Source organism: Cavia porcellus, unplaced genomic scaffold (genome assembly GCF_034190915.1).
Source record: "Cavia porcellus strain 051 isolate PalLab524CR breed Dunkin Hartley unplaced genomic scaffold, mCavPor4.1 scaffold_17, whole genome shotgun sequence".
NCBI classification, from domain to species: Eukaryota; Metazoa; Chordata; class Mammalia; order Rodentia; family Caviidae; genus Cavia; species Cavia porcellus.
The window spans coordinates 72222322-72244919 of record NW_026947500.1 but is presented as its reverse complement, the minus strand read 5'-3'; the positions used below and the strand labels follow the sequence as shown (position 1 = coordinate 72244919).

Here is a 22598-nt window from a genome sequence, read left to right as displayed (position 1 = left end):
CTTCTCTGCCCCCTCTGCAGGGGCTGGGCCTGGGGGCCGGGAAGGGTTACTGGGTGCTCTGTGGGCAGCGCACTGAGACGGAGGCGTGGAGTCTTTGGGCAGCAGGGACTGTGACAAACACAGGTTGTCACTGGCAGCCAGGCCTCCCGGGACAGGGACCTGGGGCAGGTGAGCTGGGAGAGACACCGGGTGCCCGGGGATCCCAGGGATGGGCACGTCGAAGTTGGTGGGCCCCAGGACGGCACCGCCCACTGCTGTGTCATCAGTGTCCTGGGGACACACTGGTGCTTGTGTGGAGGCCTCCCTGTGGGGACTCTGTTGAGCTTTGGGGCACTTGCACCCTCAGAGCCTGGGAGCCTCCGGGGTCCCCGCCCTGGCTGCAGCTCTGATGGGCAGAGGCCAGGCGCTGGCCCGGAGGGCTGTCCCGGCTGTCACTCAGGGCTCACTTGCTGGTGGCTCTTGAGGTCCTGCTGCCCCTTCCTGTCCTGCTCCTGGGGACTTGGCCCAGGCCTCGCTTTAGGGGCACAGAACCCGCAGTCCCGGGTTCTGAGGGCGGGCGTTCTGCGGGAGTGCGGGACAGGACAGTTCCCAGCAATGGCAGGGCCAGTGCAGGGGCCACACTGTCTCCGAATGTCACTGAAGACGCCCAGGAGAGGAGCCACCTTGGGACAGCAGCCTGGAGCCGTCCCTGGTGGGCAGTGACCGGGACCCCGGGAGCGGGTGCCCTCCCAGGCTGGCCTGAGGGGTCACCTCTGCCACGTCCTGGGTGGGGGAGACGCCCCGGTGGGGCAGGGACTGCGGGCCCTGGGTGCTGTTCTCACAGTGTGGGGACCCCTGGGAAAGCCCTGTCCTTTTACAGTTTTCCAAATCAGTCAAGCTCCGAGGTGAGTCACAGGCCCCTCGGTGGTGGTTAGATTGCAGAGATGGCTGTGCTTAGGCCGGAGGGGAGGGGCCCAGAGGGTGCAGTTAGGGTGCGCTTCACCCCTGCCTGCAAAGATAAAACCAAGAGAAGCAGGCAGGAGCAGCAGCCCCGAGTGCCCGCCACTGCCCTGCCGGCGCCCTGGGCTCTGACTGAGTCTCGGCCTCAGGCCACAGCAGGTGCCCGGGTCCTCGCCCTGGACTCCCAGCAGCAGGGACGCCAGTGTCCCGGGAGCCTCTGCCACCCTGGGCCCTCCCCGTGGCCCCGCCTTGCTGGCTCTGGGGGTCCGGCAGGGCGCTGTCAGGTCCACTTGGGGAGGATCCGTGTCTGGTGTGATCATCTCCTGGAAGCCACGTGCCCTGGCTGGTGGCCCTGCGTTGCTGCAGCCTCTGTTCCCGTCCTCCGGGCTCCTGTGACCCTGGCCCCCTCTCTCGGGGATGCTGGGCACCGCAGTGTGCAGTGTGGCTTTGGTCTGTGTCCGCCTTGGGGCTGTGGGGAGGGAGCCCCGGCTGTGCACGCTGGGCATGCACTCTCCACTGCGAGGCACGTGGCTCGGTGTCCACGCTTAGGATGGCGCTTCCCTGAAGGACACCATTCGGCCTCCACAGGGTTTTGTTTTGTTGATTTTTTACAATACTAGGCATTAAACCCAGGGCCTCCGTGCTGAGCACCAGCCCAGACCTTTTTATTTATTTTGAGACAGGGTCCCACTAAGGCCCCAAGTTGCCCAGGCTGAGGTTGAACTTGGGATCCTCCTGCCTCAGCCTCCCAGAGTGCTGGGATGAGTGGCGGCCGCGCCACCACGCCTGTTTGTGTGTGCTGTTCTTGTCCGCCCTCCTGTTCTCCGGCCTGTGCTCGGCTTGTGGTGTGAGGGAGGCCATCTTGCTGTCGGAGCCCCGATGGAAGCCTGGCGGGGAGAACCCGCGTGCCTCCTCCACCCCCACTCCTGGGGGCCCTGTCCTTCCTGTCCCCGGCCTCGGGGTTTCTCTGCAGGGGCTGGAGTGGGCTGAAAGCATAGGGCCCCGGCCTGGGGCCGCTGGGAAGGGCAGGGCAGGAGGTCCTGGCCAGTGTAAGTCCAGCCCCTGCCCGCCTCCCACGGAAGCAGGTTCTGTGTCTTGTGTCACGCAGGCCGGGTCTCCTGGTGCCAGCATCTCCTGGTGACTCCGAGCAGCCCTGCCTGGCCCCTCCCGTGGCCTCGATGACCCTGACGCTTCCCAGTGTTGTCCGAGTCCCCTCTACCAGGCCATGCTGCGCGAGTGCCCTGGACCTGGGGCTTCCTGCCCAACCTCGTCCCCCGCTGCCCAGCTGCCCACCCTGGGCCTCCCACTCGAGACGGTGCCCCTGTCGGGTCCCCTCAGCCTCTGGAAGTGCCCTCGCCCTGGTGCCCAGCCCGGAGGTCCCTGTGCTCCCCAGGGTGGGGTTAGGGTTAGGAATTGGCTTGGGGGGATCCTGGTGCCCGGGCGCAGTCCGGCCTGCTTCCCGCCTTGGAGGTGGAGCGTATAGTGCACATCTATCCAAGGCTGCCGGCGAGACCGTCCCCAGAACCCCAAAGTAAAGCTGGAGGACGCCGCGCCCGCGTCAGAGCACTGGTCCTGGCAGGGGAGTGTCAGTGGGCACCGAAGGAGGTCACATGCCCGCCCAGAAGCACTGCCCACCTCTCCCAGAGGAGCAGCTGTCACATCTGGAGGGTCCATTGGGGCGGGGCCGGGGCGGGCCTTGGTGAGCCGCCAGCTGTGCTGACGCATTTCCGTGTGCCTGGTGCCCTTTCTCTGGGACGAATTGAATTCAGCCGGAGCCATTTGCAGCAGCACTGGCCGTGCTCACAGCGCTGCACCCCGCTGCACCCCATCTGCAGGGCCGGGGCTCCTCCTCCTCCAGGTCCTCGCCAAGACCTGTCACTGTCACCCTTTCTGAGTTTGGCAAATCGTCCAGGCTGATCTTGGACTGGCAATCCTCCTGCCTCAGCCTCCTGAGCTCCTGGGTTGGCAGGTGCGCCCTGCTGCACCCAGCTTCCTGTGGCCCTGCTGTGGGGTCCCCTGACTCGGGGATCCTGGGTGCAGTGTCCACACCTTATGGCCTGTCCGTGTCCACCGTGGAGCAGCACTGTTGAAGATCTTGGCTGGCTCTGTGTTGGGCTGTCTTGCTCCCCATTGCTTCGGGGCCCCCTTTTCTGTGGGGGGCACCCAGGTTCCCGGTGGAGTCTTTACAAAGCTCTCTGTCCCCCATTTTGATGAAGCAGAGGTTGGGTGCAGTCAGATTCCGGTATAAACCCTGTACACGTATGGTTTTCCCCCGGGCGCCCTTTATTTTTTTACGTTGAGGCAGGGAAGTCCCTTCAGATAAACCAGGGCAAAGCCCAGCCGTGCCTGCTGTCCTGGTCTCGGGCGCCAGCCTTCTCCAGGGTGTGGTCGGGTGTGAGGTGTCACCGGGGCAGGTGCCCCGTGTCCTAGGACGGTCAGGCCCCATCTGCCAGGTGCGGTTGCTAGACCGCGTAGCTCGCGGTGGCACTGATGTCCCTGTCGCGAGGCCCCAGCTCCCCAAGATCTCCCAGAAGTGGTGTCAGCGGGGAGGCCCTGTGTTGGGGGGCAGGGCAGGCCCGTGGGGACGGGTTCACCGGCCTGGAGGCTGCAGAGGTGCAGGGGTGGGGGGTCAGGGTGCAGACCTGCGTCCCCGTGAGGGCTGCTGGGAGGGGGCAGCTGAGCCTGCTCCTGGAGGTGCGATCCTGACAGCCCCCCTGGTGCACTGCTGGCCCCAGTGCACGTGTGGCCTGGCACCGCGGCGTCTCTGGCAGCTCGAGGTCTCAGCACACAGAGCCAGGGTCGCAGTGTAACGTGGGTACAGCTGTCCCCACAGGTAGCTGCTCACCGGAGCTGGCCAGCGGGACCCTCAGGGTGGGGCCTTGGCCATCGTCCCCAGTGGCCAAGGGTGCTGTGTGCACAGAGGGCAGGTGGTTAGGGTGGGGTGTCTGCACCTGGGCTTCCTGTGCCGCGTGCATGGGATTCCTGGGTGCATGCTGCCCTCTAGTGCTGCCGCGGGGAGCTGCAGCTGGCGAGGGTGCCCGGGCCAGGCGGGGCCCTGCCTCTCCCTGGTCACCCTGGCTGCAGGGCAGGGTGTGTTGCCGGCTTCTCTGTGTTCCCAGGTCTGTGTGCTCCGGGCTCCTCGCTCCTCAGCCCCTCTGGGCGGTGCTGGGGCCTTCCCACACACATTGGCAGCGTTTCATGGCCAAGGCAGGTCCTTCCCCAGACAGTGGCCCAAACCCTCCTGGGTCGGGCGAGACTGCCAGGGCCAGGAGCCCCCAGCCTGTGCTTCTTGATGAGACCTCCGCCTCGCGCCAGGGGGCCTGGGTGGTCAGAGACAGTGACACAAGCGTGTGCATAGCCGGGGAACCACAGTCTCTGATGGCAGGGACTGTGCCCTTCAGCTGGGCCTCCCCTGTGCCTGCTGTCCGAGGCCCTGCTCTGAGCCTGGGCACTGCTGGGCACTGCCTCCCCACCCCGGGACCTTTGCACGGAAAGGATCCATGCTCCGCACCGAGCTACACTGAGGGCCTGGCAGAGTGGGCTGCCCAGGCCGGGCTCCAGCTTGCAGTCTTCCTGCCTCAGCGTCCCAGAGTGCTGGGATGCGTGTGCACTCAGTGCCCCGCGACCCTCTCATACCAGCCTCTCACTCCAAGGGCCCTGCCAGGGCTGTGGGTGGACTGATTCGAAGCTCACACCAGGCAAGGACGCGTCCCTGATGGTGACAGCTCTGATTTCTGGGGCTGCCTTTGAAGTGAGCGTGCCGCTTCCTGTATTGCCCTGGCTTTCAAAAGTAGGACGCCTCTGCTTTCAATTAGCCGGCGGCGTCCTGCCCGGCGTGCAGCGTGTGGCCGGCTCGCAGTCCCCTCGACTTGCCCTGGCTGCGGGCCGGCGCCCATGTCCACGGCCCTGGTCTTCAGTGCTTGGCGGGGGCAGCACCCGGAGCTCACCCCTCTTCCCTCCGCAGGTGTGGAGTCCAGGCAGCCACAGCCATGGGGTCTGAGGACCACGGGGCCCAGAACCCCAGTTGCAAAATCATGACTTTTCGCCCAACTATGGAAGAATTTAAGGACTTCAATAAGTATGTGGCCTACATCGAATCGCAGGGAGCCCACCGCGCAGGCCTGGCCAAGGTGGGTGTCACCCTGCTCCGCCCGCCCGCAGCTCCCTGGCTCCTGGCTCCCACAGCCTGCACCCGGGCGTCCTCAGGGCCTGCGGGTGGGGGCAGAGCCAGGCCAGCCAGGGCCCCGAGCTGCGTCCCCCAGGGCAGCCCTCCTGGGGAGTCCCGTCCCACCCCCGCAGGCCTGAGGCTCTGTGGGGCTTTTCCGGGACTGTGTGTGCACACACGTGTGTGAGCCTGGGAATGTGGGCAGCCGCGCCTGCGTCCCACAGGCCCCACAGCCTCAAGGCACAAGCTCAGCGGTTTGCTCCCTGTGTGACCCCCCTTCCCCTAGATGCCTGTCCCCCATTTCTGCCCAAGTTGGCAGGTCCCCTCTGCGGCTGTGCATTGGCATTGGGCACAAATGCACCCAGGGTGCCAGTAAAGCTTTACTCCCGGATGCTGCAGTGGCAGGTGTGGGTCACCATTCCTTGCTCCAAGATAACTGTTTAAAGGCGAGGAGAGCACCCACACCTGGGGGCTGCACCCCAGGCCTGGCCCACCGCACCCCTCCCCCACCTGCCAGCCTCTGCCCGTCAGGCCTGCCCTGGGCCAGGGCGTCCCCCTGGCTGCCGTGAGTTGCCACGCCCCTGCCCCGTCCCCTCTCCGGGCCTTTGTCTTCTCTGTCTGTGGCCTTTGTCCCCCGCCACAGCGCTATGGTGACCCCGCACCTACAGCTGCCCGTCCTCCCGAGGCACCTTCCAGTGTCCTGGCCTCCCTGGTCCGATCACCTCCTGGCAGCTGTCTCATTCTGGCCAGGCCACACCTCCTGGCCCAGCTGTGTGGTCCCTGCTGACCCCCACATCCTTGGCCTTGGTGTCCCCTGCGCCCCTGCCCAGCCTTGTGCCCTGCGGAGCCTGCTTCCTGATGGCCGGCTTCTTCGGGGTGTCTTCTCCTTGTCCTCCCCAGGGGCATCCCTGGAGCTGCCTTCCCCTTGGGGTCTCCCTTGGATGTGGGGAGCCAGGCAGGGCGGGGCAGGGTCTCCAGCTGCAGCCCCGGCACTGTGGAGGGACACTGGCCCCCACGTGTGGCAAGCCTCGTCACATGGCAGGCGGGACAGGTGGGCAGCGGGACCATCTGCTCTGGCCCCAGGCACCTCTGCTCCTGCAGGCGCGGCCCTGGCTCCCGGGTGCTGGCCTCTCTAGAGAGCGAGTGTGGTGCCTCTGGCCATGCACATGCCGTGGGACACTGCTGTGTCCTGTGCACGCGCTCCTGCCGTGGACTTGGCGGTGGCACATGTGTCCTGTGGGGTCAGCTGCTTCCGGTGTCCTCCGTGTTGCCGGGACTCTGTCCGGCCGCTGCAGCCTGGCCACGTCCATGCCCCCCCCCCCCCCGTGGCTGTGCACGTGGCCTGTCTGTTTTGGCCTTGTGGATGCCCCACCCCTATCCACGAGCTCTGCAGAGGGGACAGAGTGTGGCGTCAGATCCCGGGCTTCTCTGGGGTGCAGTGTTTGTCCTGCACCCCTGGAACCCTTGTGGCCTCTGTCGGGCGTCAGCTCTAGAGCTGACCAGACACCGAGTGAGTCAGGAGAGGCCTGGTCATTTCCGTGGCTGTGACAGCAGTGCCTGAGCCGAGGGGACAGCGAATGGGCAGGGCCACGCTCTTTCTGCTGGCAGGTCTCCCGGGGCTGCCCAGGCTGCAGTCTTCCTGCCTCAGCCTCCTGGCTGCTGGGAAGCCCGCACCCCCTGTGGCCCTGGCTCCAGGCTTGCAAGAGGGCTAGCGGAGAGGTCCTTGAGAACAGCCGCCCGGGACCCGTGACAGCGCCCACACTATGGGTGCCCAGCTGTGTCCCTGGCCTCCACCTGCTGCAGGTCAGGCTCCGCCCATGTGCAGGCCTGAGTGACCCCGGATGTCGCTGGCAGCCCTGGGAGCCGGGCTCGCTGGGCCAGGCGCCCTGCAGTGGCGGCCGGCTGCTTGGGCGGGTGAAGCCACACTCAGCCCTCTGTCATCAGCTCGGTTGCCAGGGAAACGCAGGCTCTGCTGTGTGGCAGGCGTGGGAGCAGGAAGCGGCTCCAGCTGCGCCCGGAGCTGGCCACGCACTCGGGGTCTCCACCGCCTCCCACCCTCCGTGCCCAGCACAGACTTGGGCCACTGAGCTTGGGCTGGGCCAGGCGTCTGGCCCCGTCTCCCCCGTGCCTGCAGGTGTCCCCGCCCAGGACCAGGCCTGAGCGCCCCCAGGGGTGGCCTGTGGCAGGGTGTGCTTGGGCCTCGAGTGGCCCGGAAGGATTGGGGGTGGCTGTGCCATCCTCCACCTCCCGCCGCGCTCTCCACGTGTCCTGGCGCTGCACCTGGGCTGTCACAGGCCACTGCCATGCCACGCAGCGTCCTGTCCCCCTCCCCGCGGTGCCGGGGCCTGCTGTCCTCAGCTCCGCACCGGGGCCCTGCTCTGCCACTCACTGGCTGGGCGCAGGCAGCGGTGTGCCGCTGTGAGCAGGCCGGTGCCCACGGCCGCCTCTGGTCCAGGTGAAGTCAGCGCCCTCGCTGCGGCCTTGGCCAGGCCTGCCTCCTGCGCCGCTGTCCCCTGCCCCTCCTGTCCTGGTGGGGCCCGGGGGCTCCTGGCAGTGCTCCTGCGGGCCCTGACACGGGCTCCGAGGGACGGGCACCCGGCGGTCCTGTGTCCCTCGCCTGGGTCTGGGCACACAGTGACCCCCCTCCCCGTGCCGGAGCCCCCTCCAACGCCCCCTGTCCTGCAGATCATCCCCCCAAAGGAGTGGAAGCCCCGGCAGACGTACGATGACATCGACGACGTGGTCATCCCGGCCCCCATCCAGCAGGTGGTGACCGGCCAGTCGGGGCTCTTCACGCAGTACAACATCCAGAAGAAGGCGATGACCGTGGGCGAGTACCGGCGGCTGGCCAACAGCGAGAAGTGCGTCCCCGCCCGTCCCCTGCCCCTCGCGGGGTCAGTGGGTGGCCTAAAACAGGGTGCTGGCCCCGTCCCCCGAGTTTCCTCGTTCCCTTCGCTGCCCACCGCTGCTGGGACTCCGGCCCCGGGTGGCCGCCAGGGGCGCCAGCGGCTCGGCCTCCCCAGGCACCTCCTCCGTCCCGAGCCGCGTGGGTCTGTCCCCAGGTACTGCACCCCGCGGCACCAGGACTTCGACGACCTGGAGCGCAAGTACTGGAAGAACCTCACCTTCGTGTCCCCCATCTACGGGGCCGACATCAGCGGCTCCCTGTACGACGACGTGAGTCGGGCCTGGCGGTGGAGGGCGCCCGGTGGGGTCAGAGGCCGAGGGGGCCGGGCCGGCCTCCCAGTGCTGGCCGTGGGGCTCCCGCGCTGCCCCGTCGTCACACCCCGTCCACAGTGGCGAGAGGCCCGCAGGTCCTGTGTGTGTCGTCCCGTCTGTGCCCTCTCCCTGTGCGTCCGTCCATCCCAGGGGGCACGAGCGGCCCCTGCTCGGGTGGTGACAGCGCTGGTGTCCCCGTGCCCTCCCGAGAGGCCCCGTTAGGTCGGGTGCAGGCGGGGCTGTCGGTGTGAGGTCAGGGGCTCTCGGCGGGTCCCCTGCTGGACCTTGGAATGGTTTCTCCCAGTCTCCATCCCGCCGGTCGTCTTGCTATTTTCTTGACGGTGACCCCCTCCCCTATTTTGATTTTTTTCCTGTCTGTTGTTTTGAGATAGTCTTTCCATGTGTTCAGACTGGCCTTGACCTCTGGTCTGGAGCCTGCCGTGACCCTCCTGCCTCAGCCTCTGGGTGCTGCGTTACAGGCTGGGCCGCCGCGCCCGCTGCCATTTGCCCTGATGGAGTCCGACTTTCGCTTGTTTCCTTTCATTGCTGTACTTTCCATGTCACCACTAAGTATCCACCCACAACTCAAAGTCGTGGTGTGGCTGGGCACAGTGTGCAGGCTGGTAATCCAGCTGAGGCGGGAGGGCGGGAGGGCGCTGCAAAATCAAGGCCAGCCTGAACCGTTAAAAAGTAAAAGACCAAACCAATCAAAGCCATGGAGAGCTGCTCCTGCTTCCTTCTGAGCATGTTGCCATCTTGCTTCTGGCTGTAAGCACCGAGTCTGTTTCCTCCTCCTCCTCTCCCCTCCCCTCCCCTCCCTCTCCCTCCCCTCCCCTCTCCCTCTCCCTCTCCCTCCCCTCCCCTCCCCTCCCCTCTCCCTCTCCCTCTCCCTCCCCTCTCCCCTCCCCTCCCTTCCCCTCCCCTCCCTTCCCCTCCCCCCCTCTTCCTGATATTGGGAACTGACCACAGGGCCTTGGCATTGAGCTCCACCCACAGCCTACTTTTGGTTTTTATTTGCAGACAAGGTCTCACTAGATTGCCTGGGCTGGGCTTGAACTTGGAATCCTCTGGCCTCAGCCTCCTGAGTGCCGAGTGCTGGGTGGCAGGTTAACATTTCACGTTGTGTAAGGTGGCGCCCACATCTGCTCTTCTGCGTGGGGACAGCAGTTGTTTGGCACCACTGGTTGAAAAGACTTCGTTCCCCACTGAGAGGCTTTGATGCCAGGTGGGCTCCCACATCACTGTGGGCTTCTTTTCTTCAAAAAAACAGACCTAGGACCGGTGTACAGCTCAGCAGCACAAGCACCTGCCTGGCAAGCATGAGGTCGTGAGTTCGGTCCCTGGTACAAAAAATAAATCAATAAAAATAAATGTAAACCTGGCCCGGTGTTTGGGAGGCTGAGCCAGGAGGATCCCTTCGAGCTCAAGGCCAGCCTAAACTACACAGTGAAATTGTCTCAAAAAAGACAAAAAATAAAAAACGTCACGGCCTGCACAGCCGCGTGGCCCCTCCGTCGGACACCACGGTGCCTTTCTCAGCTCCTGCCGCAGCCGCCCTGGGCCTCCCTCCCAGCCCTGGGCCTGCAGGTGCCTGTCCTGCAGGGGGGCACCAAGCACCTGGGTGGCCGTGCACCGCGCCAGCCCTGAGCAGGACTTCAGGCCGCCCTGCACCGCTAGCTGCCCGGGCTCCTGACCGGCACCCGGGGGCGTCCAGGCGGCTCTGAGGTGGCCTGCCCTGCCTCCTGCTGTCTGGCCAGTTCCCTGCCCCGGGCCCTTTGGCACTCCTGTGTTGTTGGTTAGTTGCTTTTGAGGCAGGGCCTGCGCTGGAGTCTGGGCTGCCCTCGCCTCACCAAGGAGCCCGCTGGCCCTGGGGCTGCCGCAGTCTCCCTGCTCAGCCTGTCCAGTGCCGGGGTGACAGGCATGCGCCCCGGCCTGGCTGCTTTTGTGTCTAGTCCGTGTTCAGGCGGGCCGCGCTCATGACTTCGAGTGAGGGCCCTGGTGTCCAGGTCCTTTATCAGATGTCCTGCTGTGGGCCATCTTCCCAGCCCGGGCCTCGTCACCGCGTCCCTGAGGGCCCTTACTGTTTGCAAATAAAACGTGAAACCCAGAGCCCCGGCCCTGGAGACCTCCAGCCACGGCAGCCTGTGCGGTGTGAAGCACCCTGGGCCCTGTGCCGCCTCCCAGCTCCCCGGCCGGCGTCTGCTGTCCGGGCTCCCTGTGGCTTCTCGTGCTGTGCAGCCCAGAGAGACGCCTTGCCTTCCTCATGTGGTAGATCAGCGCCCTGGGTCAGCCCCAGCTCAGGTGCCCTCTGTGCCCACGACATCCTCTGCCCCTGCTGCGGGCGGAGGGGTGGACCCAGCAGGGTGGTCCTAGCTGTAGCTGGGGGTGGCCTCTTTCTGACGTCCCTTTCTGACCTTGGCTGGGTCCTACTCGCGGGGACTGGTTTCCCCCCTCGTGAGTGGCCCGGGACCCAGCGCAAGCTTTGTGGTGATTGTGGACCCCGAGGACCAGCCCTGGTGGCTTCGTGCTCTGCCGCAGGCAGGCTCGGGCTGGCACACGGGTCCCGGCCCTCGGATGCCCGGTGCAGACCCGGAACTCGGGGTGATGGCCGGACCTCCCGTGCTCGCCCGGGCGGCCGAGCTGACCCGTGGCCCCGCCCGCAGGACGTGTCGCAGTGGAACATCGGCAGCCTGCGGACCATCCTGGACATGGTGGAGCGGGAGTGCGGCACCATCATCGAGGGCGTGAACACGCCCTACCTGTACTTTGGCATGTGGAAGACCACGTTTGCCTGGCACACGGAGGACATGGACCTCTACAGCATCAACTACCTGCACTTCGGGGAGCCCAAGTCCTGGTGAGTGGCGGCCCCACGGGCGGCCTGGCGCATGTCCCTCTGGCCTGGCCAGCGGCCGCGCAGCAGCCTCCCTGGGCAGGACTGTGCCCCTGCACATGCCCACAGTGGCTGTCGCATGCGGGCAGGGCGGGTCACAGCAGAGCTGGTGGGTCAGGCCCCGGGGCTGGGCTGTCCCCCACACGGCGGGGAACCCGCTGCCCTCACAGCCTCTCACCCTCCCAGGGCGTCCGGGGACACCCGGCCCAGTGGGCAGATGACCCCTCGGGCTGTCACTTAGCCAGCTGCAGAGTCCTGCCACGGAGGTGACATTTGCACAGGTCCTGGGAGGTCGATGGGGACATGATGGCTTTGGTTCTTGCTGTCCGGCTGCAGGCCCGGGCTGAGCCAGGACGTTGTTTCTTGGAGTCCTGTTGTTGTTCCCGGTCCCTTCAGCGGGTCTGGTCTGCATTTGGGGGCCCAAAAGCGCCATGTGTGTGGGGGGGTGTCTCCAGGGCGGTGGCCCTGGCCAGTCCTTCGTGGGGAGGCCTGGCTGGGGGGCCTGGAGTCCACAACGGCTCCCGCTGCCCTTCCGCTCCCCTGCTCCCTGGAGGCAGGAGCAGACCTGCCCAGCGCGGGGAGAGTGGCCATGGCAGCCCTGGGGCCCCGAGTGTCGCTGTGGGGCGAGGTGGTGGTCGCGGCTGGGTGCCAGCACCCAGGGCACGGCCCACAGGAGGCCGCGTGCCCGGCCGAGCTTGTGCTGTGGGGCAGACGCCGCGCTGCCTGCTGTGACTGCCCTGCTGCCGAGGGCCACCAGGTGGCGCTCCTGCCCTTCCGCAGCGCTCCCCGCTCACGCTGCTGGCCGAGCCTGGGCTCTCTGCCGAGCCCTGGTCTTGCTTGCATCTTGGGAGAAAAACTAAGTCTTCTCCTTGAAGGACCCAAAATGCAAAGCCGGAGAGAAACGTGCCACCGCCAGCGTGTGTCAGGACCCCTGCGTGACCTTGCCTCCCCTGTGTCGCGTCAGGGACCTGGGGCCAAGTGCGAGTCCTTGGGGACAGTGACCTGATGGGCGTGTGGGCTCTCGGGCAGGGCCCTGGCCACCCACCGCTCTCACCCGCCTGCATGTTGCTGTGCCTGGCGCCGACGCCCAGCCTTCCCCCTACCTGCACCTTCTGTAGTGGTGCAGGAAGAGCGCTGGGGACCCTGAGCACACCCCAGCTGCTGCTGGGAGACCGCGGTGGGCGATGAGCCTGGCCCTGTCCCAGCCCTGCAGGAGGGGGCTTCCCGCGGTGCTGCCTCCAGCCCAGGCTGCCTCCCGCCCCGGTGTCCCCCCAGGCTGTGGGCTGTGGAGAGCAGGCCCTCAGGAACATGGTGACCCACATCTGTTCTGATGTCCTTAGGGCCGTCCTGCACGCCGGTGGCCTGGACGCCTGTCCCCAGCCTGGGGTTTGAAGCCCCCTCCTCTCTCTCCTGAGCCCGGCTGCCAGCTGGGGCTGCCTGGCAGATGGGATGGCACAGCTGTGCCTGTGCCCGCCATGTGCCTGATTAGAGCCTCCTCTAACATTGGCATCGCTTGATTGTGCTGCTTACGAACGTTTTGGTGGCCCGTGCTACATGGGTTTGCAGGGTCGATGAGGCCTTGCTGACTGCTGCTTTGGTGGGGAGACCTGTGTGTCGTGGCAGCGGGACAGCCAGGCGGCCTCCTGCTTGTTTCTGTACCGAGGAGCAGCTCTCACATCTCCCCTGGGGCCCTACCGTTTGGGGTCACCACCCTGCTTCCTCTGGGGCCCTGGCCAGGGCCGTGCTGGTGGCACAAACGCAGGGCAAAGTGTCCGTCCGGTGTGTGGTGCAGCAGGGGTGGACCCCGTGGCCCGGCTGCTCCCAGTCACCTGTCACCGGGCCTCTGAGGCCCAGCCTCATCCAGTGACCAGGCCCCGGCTGGGCCTCTGCCAGCCAGGTGGACTTCATGGCTCTGAGCCCGGCACCTTGGTGGTGGCGGCCCCATGTGGGCCCCGGCAGGACCTGGGCAGCTCCCCCGCCGCTGCCTGGCTGGCCGGGCTCCCGGGGAGAGGACTGAGGCGGCAGCCTCAGCCTGGTGACGTTGGGGATGCAAGTGGCAGCCAGCCCCTCTGTGCCGCCCTGGTCAGCCCATCACGGAGAGGCAGGAGAAGGCGGCGTTTCCCAAGGTGAGGCTGCGGAAAGTGGGGTGTTGTCGATGTCCGCTCCCGGCCGGCAGGAAGGACACACGACAAAGTCTGGTAGTGGACAACCTTTTCTTTTTATTTTCCTTCTCCGTACAGCCTGCCCTGGGATCGCTCCCAGCCGAAGCCTCCTCTGGTCCGCTCCCCGCGGCTCCTTTTGTGCTTCAGTCTGCCCCAAAGCCTCTACCGGTCCGCTCCCCGCGGCTCCTTCCGGGCTTCGCTCCGAAGCCTCTACCGGTCCGCTCTCCGCGGCTCCTTCTGGGCTTCTACTTCCGGGCTTCTACCTGGCTTCTTCTTCCGCCCAGGGGTGGCACCGGTATATATACGGGTACAGTGTCCAATCATGTTAAAGTAAGCAAGGCAAGCTGATTGGCTAACATCATCAGTTGCCAGGCAGACTATATTGTTGAGCGGGTTGTTTACGCGGTAAGCAGGAAACTAACATATTCGATGGGAGGGGTAATCTACCTCAGGCTTTGCTCTTTACCACAGGCCGCACGTCCGCTGCGCAAGGCGAGCTATCACAGACGCGGCTCCCAACATCTCCCCCTATTTTATTTTTTATGAATGTGCGCATCGTAGCCCTTTCTGGACTGGGTGCAGAGGCTTATGCCCTATGCGTAGGCCCACCGTAGGTCCTTGGCTTAGACCCTGGTCGGCCGTCCCATGGTCTGCCAAGGCCCTGAGGCCCTCGTCCTTTTTCTAGGGCCAGGCACAAACTGGACGGAACCTGGATGCACACAAGCTTGCACTCATTTCCTCTCCGTAAAGAAATCCCCTCGGAGAGAAATTTAGACCTGGGCAGCATCTAACAGTCCAGCGGCTTACGTGCAGGATGGGGTAGGGCCTGGCTTAGGTCGAGTCGTGCTGGGGAGGCACGCTCTTACCCGTCATTGACTCACCTACCCTGCTGTGTATTGTCACCTTATGGAGGAGAATGAGGGATGCCCGCCATATCTAGACTCGGTCGTGGGCCAATTGAGCAAGCCATGCATATGCCTGAGGATCTTCTTGTCCATTTCGGGCTACCGCTATTTCTATTCATCTTGTTGGTTGGTCTGTGATGGATCTCCGGTAGGGCAGGTCTGATCTTCAGTCGAGGGCTTTGTCGCCCGTGTCAGTCTCTCCGGTACCCACAGTGGTTCTCGTCCCGATTCCTGTGGGAAAACACAAGCCGCGCCTCGGTTCCAGCTGACCACTGGATCCGGGCCCATCCATTGTCCTGTCAGGACATCTTTCCACTTCACCCACCCTTTATGGTTGGGGGAAGGGTTGCAGTGCTCCACGGCTGGGGAGCAATTATCATTATTTAAATTTAAAAAATTGTGTGTGAATAGTGCCATGGATAATCGTGCCTTTGGGGCCAGGCCTTGGCCTACTCCCCCTTTTTGTTTTTGTAAAATTTCTTTGAGGCTTCTATGAGCCCTCTCAATGATTCCTTGACCTTGGGGATTATATGGGATACCATGTTTTAATTGAACCTCCATCATTTTGCAGAACTCATTGAAGGCTTTGCCTATATAGGCTGGTCCATTATCAGTTTTTAATATTTTTGGTTTGCCCCATGCGGCCCAAGCCGCCAGGCAATGATTGATCACATTAGACACTTTTTCACCTGTTTCTGCTGTTGCGAATATGACGTGAGAACAGGTGTCTGTGGAAACATGAACATATTTAAGAGTCCCAAACTCCTGTATATGTGTGATGTCCATCTGCCAAACATCACCAGGGATCAAACCTCGAGGGTTTACTCCCATCGGTATGGCAGGTTTGTATGTGGCACAGGAGTCACATAGTCGCACGATATCTCGTGCATCTGCTCTGGAAACATGGAAATGGTTTGCTAGTGTCCTGGCATTAACATGAAATTTATCATGGAAGGCACGGGCTCGCTCGATTGGTGTTAGTAAGGTAAAAATCCATAACGGGCGAGTGGCAGTGTCAGCAGCCGCATTCCCCTGTGCCATGGGCCCCGGCAGGGATGTATGTGCTCTTATGTGGGTGGTGAAGACCTTATGGTGTCTGTTCTGAAGCAATGTCTGGATAGACAGGAACAGTCCAGCCACTGTGGAAGTGGATCTAATTAAACTGGCAGTCTCAAGCACTTGCATAGCATTGACCACATACCTAGAATCGGAGACAATGTTAATGGCTTCTGAGAACCGTTCAAGAATCATTTTAACGATCTGCAGTTCTACCACCTGAGGCTGATCTGGTTTAAATTGTATGGTAACCGGGGGCTTGCCTAGGATCACATAGGCGCCTATCCCCGTCTTGGAGCCATCTGTGTATATTGTAGTTGCTAGGACTAATGGCTCAGAGGCAGTAACCTTTGGAAAAATTATAGGGTGCTGAGTGACAAATGACAAGATAGGGTCTTTAGGGTATTGATTGTTTATATCCCCATGGAAAACACATCTCAGAATGGCCCAGGTATCTATGCAGGCAGCCAGGGTCTTGATCTGGCTGGCGGTATAGGGTACTCGGATGGCTTGTGGTCCTGAGCCAAAATGTTGGACAGCTCTATCATGCGCTTCAAGGGCCAATGAAGCGACTGCCTCCGGGTAATGCTCTATGACTTTTGCAGGTGAGACCTTAGGGTGTATCCACAGTAGTGGTCCTTTCTGCCAAATCACCGCTGTAGGCTGTAGACTAGTCTGTAGCAAACAGACATCAAAGGGTCGCCCTGGTTCAATTCTGTGTAAGGTAGCCCCACCTAAGGCTTTTTCCACTCTCTGTAAGGCAGCTCTTGCCTCAGGAGTGAGCCTCCTGTGGGAGGCTATATCTGGGTCTCCCTTCAGAAGGTCGAACAGGGGTTTGAGATCTGAATTTGGTATATGTAAATATGGCCTAATCCAATTAATGTCTCCCAATAGCTTTTGCATGTCATTTAGGGTCCTAACGCCATCCATCCTAATGGTGACCTTCTGTATAAGTCTGGAGGCGACACTGAGGTCCACACCTGCTGACCCAGGGGTGGCCCTTGTTGAAGGCTGCCACCCTGAGCTGTCCTGTCTCTGGGGCGGGGGCCCGCCTGTGAAGGGGGCCCCCTCTGGCCGTTTTTTGGCTCTCTAGCATCTTGTCCACAAATACGGTTGCCCTGAGCATCAAAGACCGACCTACACTCCTCAGCTTTGTGTGATCCCTTTTTGCATCGCCCACAAACATATGGTTCTTCATTCCTAGGGCGAGGCCTAGCATCTGCATTGTTTGGGCAATGACGTTTAATGTGTCCTGGCTCCCCGCAGGCAAAACACCCTTTAGCCTTACATTCCCCTTCTAACCCGCGAGGTCCCCTCTGCTGTACAGCCGCGGCCAGGAGAGCAGCCACTCCCGAGTTGGAGAGCGGCCCCCCTATCTCTCTGCATATCCTAATCCAGGCGTTGAGGTCCTTGTTCTTATGAGGAGCTATCGCTGCCTTGCACTCCTTTGTACATTGCTCAAAAATCAGCTGTCTTACCAGCGGTTGAGCCACTCCCGGATCAGGAAATATCTTATCGGCAGCATCTTGCATTCGGGCCACAAAGTCAACAAATGGCTCTGTGGTACCCTGAATTATTTTTGAAAGACACAAGGAGGCTGTTCCGGCACCACTTACCTGTTTCCAGGCGCGGAGCCCTATGGCATTGATTTGTTCATAGACAGCGCCGGGGAACTGGGTCTGGTCATCAGCGTGCCGACCTTCTCCCATAAGCATTTCCTTGTTCCACCCCCGGTTTCCCCGATTGGCGTTTCTCTCAGCCTGCTCTGCAGAGAACTCTGCGTACCAGGCTCGCCAATCCAGGTAACTGCCCGAGGGCAGACACGCCTTTGCCAGCTGAATCCAGTCCGCGGGGGTGAGGGGCCCAGAAGACAGGTTCTCCAGCATGGCAATGGTGTAAGGCGCAGTCGGCCCAAAGGTTGTAACTGCATTTTTAAGTTCTCTAATCTGCTTTATCTCAAAAGGCTCCCATACATTGCGTCCCTGGCCCATAGCTACTTGTACAGGAAATATCCCGTAGGGGCCACTATCTATCCCAGGTGGATGTACCTCATGAGACAAGCGTCCCCCCTGCCAAAGCCGCCTGTAAAAATACCGACCCGCCGGCGGCGGAGCATAAGACAGCGGCCGTGATTGGGCGGAAAATGGGGGCCCGTGCATCACTTCCTGTTCTGGCGAAAGGGGAGAGAGCTCCCAGGCGGCCGCCTCGTGGCGAGGGATCGCCTCCGGAAACGGCCCCACGGAAGGCTTCGCCTCCCTCTCGCGCCGGGGAGCGCTCAGGAGCTCTCTACTCCTCCGCAGACCAGGTTGAGCAGAGCGCAATTCGCGGCGCAACGCTGGAAAAGAACCCTGCGACTCCTTATCGAGCGACTTAGGCTCCTGACAGCTGGTCTCTTTGGCCTCCTTGCCATTCAACTTTCCCTCGTCCTCGGAGTCAGACGACTCCGAGGCTAGAGCCCCATCCTCCTCCTTAGCATCCTTGTTCCCCTTGACGGGCCCCTCTCGGGAGCTCCCTGACTGGGCCTGCTCAGATACCCTGCGTACTTTTGTAAGCTCTTGAGAGCTTTCTCCACAACCACCCTCGCTCTTAGTGTTGCTACCTAGCATGTTTCCCATCTTTTAATATGTTACTCACCGCGTGAGGCCCAAGGAATCCGCCACTTACGCGTGAGCCTGAGGGGAGTCTAAAAGCCCTGTAGGTGCGCGCCACCCAGAGCCCAGGCTTATCCCCAACTCACCTGTCTCGCAGCTCTGTACTGGAGCGTTGTCCACTTTCACGTCTCGGGGGTGATCAGTCCCCGTGCGGGCCTCCAAATGTTGATGTCGCTCCCGGCCGGCAGGAAGGACACACGACAAAGTCTGGCAGTGGACAACCTTTTCTTTTTATTTTCCTTCTCCGTACAGCCTGCCCTGGGTTCTCCCAGCTGAAGCCTCCTCTGGTCCGCTCCCCGCGGCTCCTTTTGTGCTTCAGTCTGCCCCAAAGCCTCTACCGGTCCGCTCTCCGCGGCTCCTTTTGGGCTTTTACTTCTGGGCTTCTACCTGGCTTCTTCTTCCGCCCAGGGGTGGCACCGGTATATATACGGGTACAGTGTCCAATCATGTTAAAGTAAGCAAGGCAAGCTGATTGGCTAACATCATCAGTTGCCAGGCAGACTATATTGTTGAGCGGGTTGTTTACGCGGTAAGCAGGAAACTAACATATTCGATGGGAGGGGTAATCTACCTCAGGCTTTGCTCTTTACCACAGGCCGCACGTCCGCCGCGCAAGGCGAGCTATCACAGACGCGGCTCCCAACAGGGTGTCACTCTGGGGACCTGGCGGGCCCTGAGAGCCGTGATGGGCAGCCCCAGCCTGTCCCCTAACATGGCCACAGGAGGAAGGGACAGCCTCTGGGCCCTGCCCCAGTCCTCTTACCCCGCTAAGGGCAGCAACCACGGCTCCGAGCTGTCTGGATGCCCGTGAGATACCCAGGCATCGCACGGGCATCCAGCAACCCCCGAGGACCTGGGTTCTGTGCCTGGCATGCCCACAGCTGTGTGCCAGAGGTTTCTGGCCTTGTGGCAGCCCGAGTGCACCTGGGCTGAGGCCCCGGCAGGGGCATGCTTGGTGCAGCTCGGTGCAGGGGCTGGCACTGGCCTGGGCTTGGCGCCACGGCCAGGGGGCCTGGGCACAGGGCATGTATGGAGGGACAGCTGTGTTGTGCCTGGCCCGTCCCCTCCCAGCCCTCCTCCCAAGCCCTTGGCCTGGCTGTTGTCACCGCCGCTCTGTCGTCCCTGATGCCCAGGCCCGGGCCGCCTGCCCGTCAGTATCGGGTGTGACTCTCAGGCCAAAGCCTCCACACGTTCACCGATCAGCCCTGCAGCCAGAGGGCCGCCCGCGCTCCGGTCAGGGCATGGGGCCCGCTGCACAGTGAGGGCTCCTGTGTTGCCGGCAGCAGCCCTCTGGTGATGCCAGGCAATCGCAAAGGATGTGGAGCACACGGGTCTGAGTCACCGCCGCCCCCTTAGGCTGCCACCACCACCTCGCCTCCCTGGGGCGGCCGTAATGGCCCAGCTCTGCCCCCAGGCTGTGCTCGGCTGTCCCAGGACAGGACGGGTCCCTGGAGGAGAGCACCCCGGGTCAGGGCAGCCAGGAAGCCAGTGTCTCAGGGTCCCCAAACCTCCCGTCCCTTCTGCGGCTGTGCTGCGTGTCCCCGGGGCCGCAGGGATGGTCATGGTTGGCATTTGTCAGGGGCAGCAGAATGGGTCTGACATCGTATTGGTGCCAAAAAGCAGAACCGTGTCCATCTGCTGTCCCCGAGCCGCTGTGCTGGTCAGGGCGATGGCGCCCCGGGCGGCAGAGCAGAGGTGGGCGGATTTGGGGCTGGGGGTATCTGGGGACAGAGCTGGGCTGTGGCCGGGCCAGGGGACACCCCGAAGGCCAGAGTGTGCCGAAGGCCTGGTGCCCCCTCCGGGTTTGTTTTCTGGCTGGCGGGCACTGCTCTTGGCATGTTGCTCATCAGCCCTGACGCAGCTTAGCTGCCAGCCTGGAAGACGGCACACAGCGTCCCGCACGTGTCCCTGCTGTGAGACATCTTCCTAGAGGATGCTGCGGCCCAGCAGTGGGCCGAGGTGGGGGTGTTGTTCACGGCAGCCCCGAGGCGGTCAGACGCCCTCTCTCTGCCCGGCCCGGCCAGCGCCGGTCCGGTCTGTCGGGCTGTCTGGGCCTGGACCACTTCCTGCTCTCTGCTTCCTGTGACCTTGGCAGCCTGGCGGCGCCGGCCAGCCCTGGGGAGGAGGACAGCTCCCCTGGTCAGGTCTCCCTGGTCACGTCCTGTCCCACGCATGGCCTCGAGTGGCCCACTGAGGTGTCTGCCTCGGGTCTCTGCCTGACGTCACTGTCCCTCTTCCATGCCAGCTCTTCAGAGTGAAACATGCCGAGTCCTGCCTGTCCGGCTGTGGGACCTTGTGGGGGACAGGTGTGTGGGGAGCGCCCGCCTGCACCTCCACCGCACCTGCTGCTCCCGCCTACCTAGGCCTGCAGCCTGGAGGGGCGGGCAGGGCCTCGCTCAGCCTCGGGACAAGGACGTGCGTCCACCGGGCAGAGGTGGCCTCCCCTGAACAAGTAGGCAAGGAAGGACTCACACACACGGTGTGTGACGCCCAGGCGGAGGCTGCAGCTGGCGGTTCTGGGGGCCATGGAGGAGGTGGTGGGGGTGTGGGGACCCAGGCTGACAGCAGACCTGCCCCTCGAGGTGTTCTGAGGTCACTGGGTGCTGGTGTCCAGGTGGGAAGAGGAGGCTCCAGGGCCCATCCCTTTCAGTCACGAGGCTGCACCTTGCAGCTAGGGATGCTGGGAAATAGGGTTGGGCGTGGGCCCAGTGGGCAGTGGGGGGCAGGCACCCCCTGGTCAGGCTGGGTGGGCTCCAGGTTGTAGGGGGAGGCCTGCAGCCCCGTAAGCAGTGGGGGACTCGGCCACCGTCTGGAGGAGGAGGTGGCATGTCCGGCAGCTGGACTGTCCCCATCCCATTGCCAAGCCCAGGAGCCCCAATTCAGGCAGGGAAACTGAGGTCCTGCTGGGGAAGGGGCTCAGGCCACACTCAGGTCAGGACCAGAGAGTCCCTGGGGGGTGCTGGGCTGGAACAGGGCACTGGGCGCTCAGGACCCTGCCTCCTCTCATGCCCCGGCCCGGAATATTCCATGGAAAGTGGGCACTTCAGCGGGCCACACTGGCTCACGGGGCTGTGGCTCTGCAGGGTTTCTGTTGAGGGGAGGCAGGTGCCAACGCGCCTGTGTCCTGCATCCAGAGGGGCGCCTGCTGGGCGGGGAGCTGGCATCCGGCAGGGGGACAGAGATCCTGCTGCAAGCACCCCAGCTGGGTGGCCTTCCGCCCGCAGGTGCGGGTGTCTGTGCTGCCGTGGGGTGCGTGGGTATGTCAGCCCTCCCCTCCCAGGCTGGACCCTGACCACAGGGCATTTGGCCACTGTGCGCCTGGGAGGCCCAGGCTGGCGGGCAGGGCTGGCTTCCAGGTCAAACGTCTCTTGCACGAGCACAGCCCCCAGGAGGGAGGCTGCTGCCGCCTGGCGCCAGGATCCCTCTCTGTCACCTCCGCGTCCGGGCGGGCACAGAACATGCAGTCTCCCTCCCCAGCAGCAGGGGCTGAGCCCTCGGCCTTCCGCGGCTGCAGCTGTGACAGGACACTAACGGCTCTGCAGCTCCCTGCCGGGCCTGGCCGCTGCACCTTAGCCTGGCGGCCCCTTCCAGTGTGACCTGAGGAGGGCCCGGGCCCTTGCTGGAGCCCTGCGACGCAGGTCTGTGGTCAGACAGGTCGTGTGACCCGCGCCCTCCAGCCAGCACAAGCTGGGGCCACCCCAGGGCCTTGGCAGCCCCAGGTTGGTGAGGCTGCACAGGCGCCATGCGTGGGTGGGCGTGTGACAGAGACGGCTCAGCCCTGAAGTGCTGCCCTCTCCGGGCTGCCCCTGCTGTGTGGCTGTCTGCACTGTGGCCCCACAGAGGACCGGGGACTCCGGGGCTGCGCCTCCACTGCCTCCTGGTCCCATGTGCAGGGCTGGGCACCTGTCACTTGGCTGGTCACCCTCAGCCCCGGGGCTGAGCCTGGCCGGAGCCTCCCCACCCCAGAGCTAAGGCCCCTAACCCCGGCCCCGGGCTCCGTCGGGCGTCCGTATCTGTGTGACTAGGAGTACGTGGGGTGGGGTCCCGGCTCAGGGGCAGAGAAGGCTCCTGGGGAGCTGGTGTCTTCTGGCCTGCAGCGCAGCCATGGGTGTGGGCGAGGCCTGGAGCGCCTGCCCCAAGGCCTGGGGGTGATGGTGAGCCACACCCCTGCCCCCCAGGCGGAGCCCGCTGCCGGGAGGGTGCTCATCCAGCTGCCCTGGGCGTCACCCCTCTGCCCAGGGTGCCCAGCTGTCACGAGAGCAGGAAGGGGCCGTCAAGCATGGTGCGCAGGGGCTCCACAGCTTTGGTCTCCTCGTAGTGAAAGTGACCCCTGAGGGGGACAGGGGGAGCGGGCTGGGGGCACAGCCCTGCAGGCAGCTCCGGGCAGCCTGGCCTCCCTTGCTGCGGGTGCCCGGGCCCCTTGTCTCAGGCTCCCCAGGTCGTCACGTCCTGGCCCCCCACGCCTGGGTGGTCCGTCCCCGTGGTCCGTGGCTCGGTTTGCCCCGCGTCCCTGTGGATGGCCCCAGCTGTGGGTCCCCCTTCCCACGGGCCCGAGTGCCCACTGATCTCTGCGGTTCCCTGAAGATGTTGTTATTTGGAGATCACTGC

At 63.7% G+C, this 22598-nt stretch overlaps 1 protein-coding gene across 7 annotated transcripts in view; it reads left to right on the top strand.

Moving 5' to 3' along the window:
• The window catches only part of Kdm4b (lysine demethylase 4B), an 86338-nt gene that overhangs the window by 22704 nt on the left and 41036 nt on the right, over window positions 1–22598 (top strand). For all 7 annotated transcript variants that reach the window (XM_063229164.1, XM_063229168.1, XM_063229167.1 and 4 more), the window contains 4 exons: window positions 4904–5069; window positions 7790–7965; window positions 8167–8281; window positions 10987–11180. In XM_063229164.1, the coding sequence (XP_063085234.1) occupies window positions 4929–5069; window positions 7790–7965; window positions 8167–8281; window positions 10987–11180 (626 nt within the window). In that variant the 5' untranslated portion in view covers window positions 4904–4928. The remainder of the gene's footprint in view (window positions 1–4903; window positions 5070–7789; window positions 7966–8166; window positions 8282–10986; window positions 11181–22598) is intronic.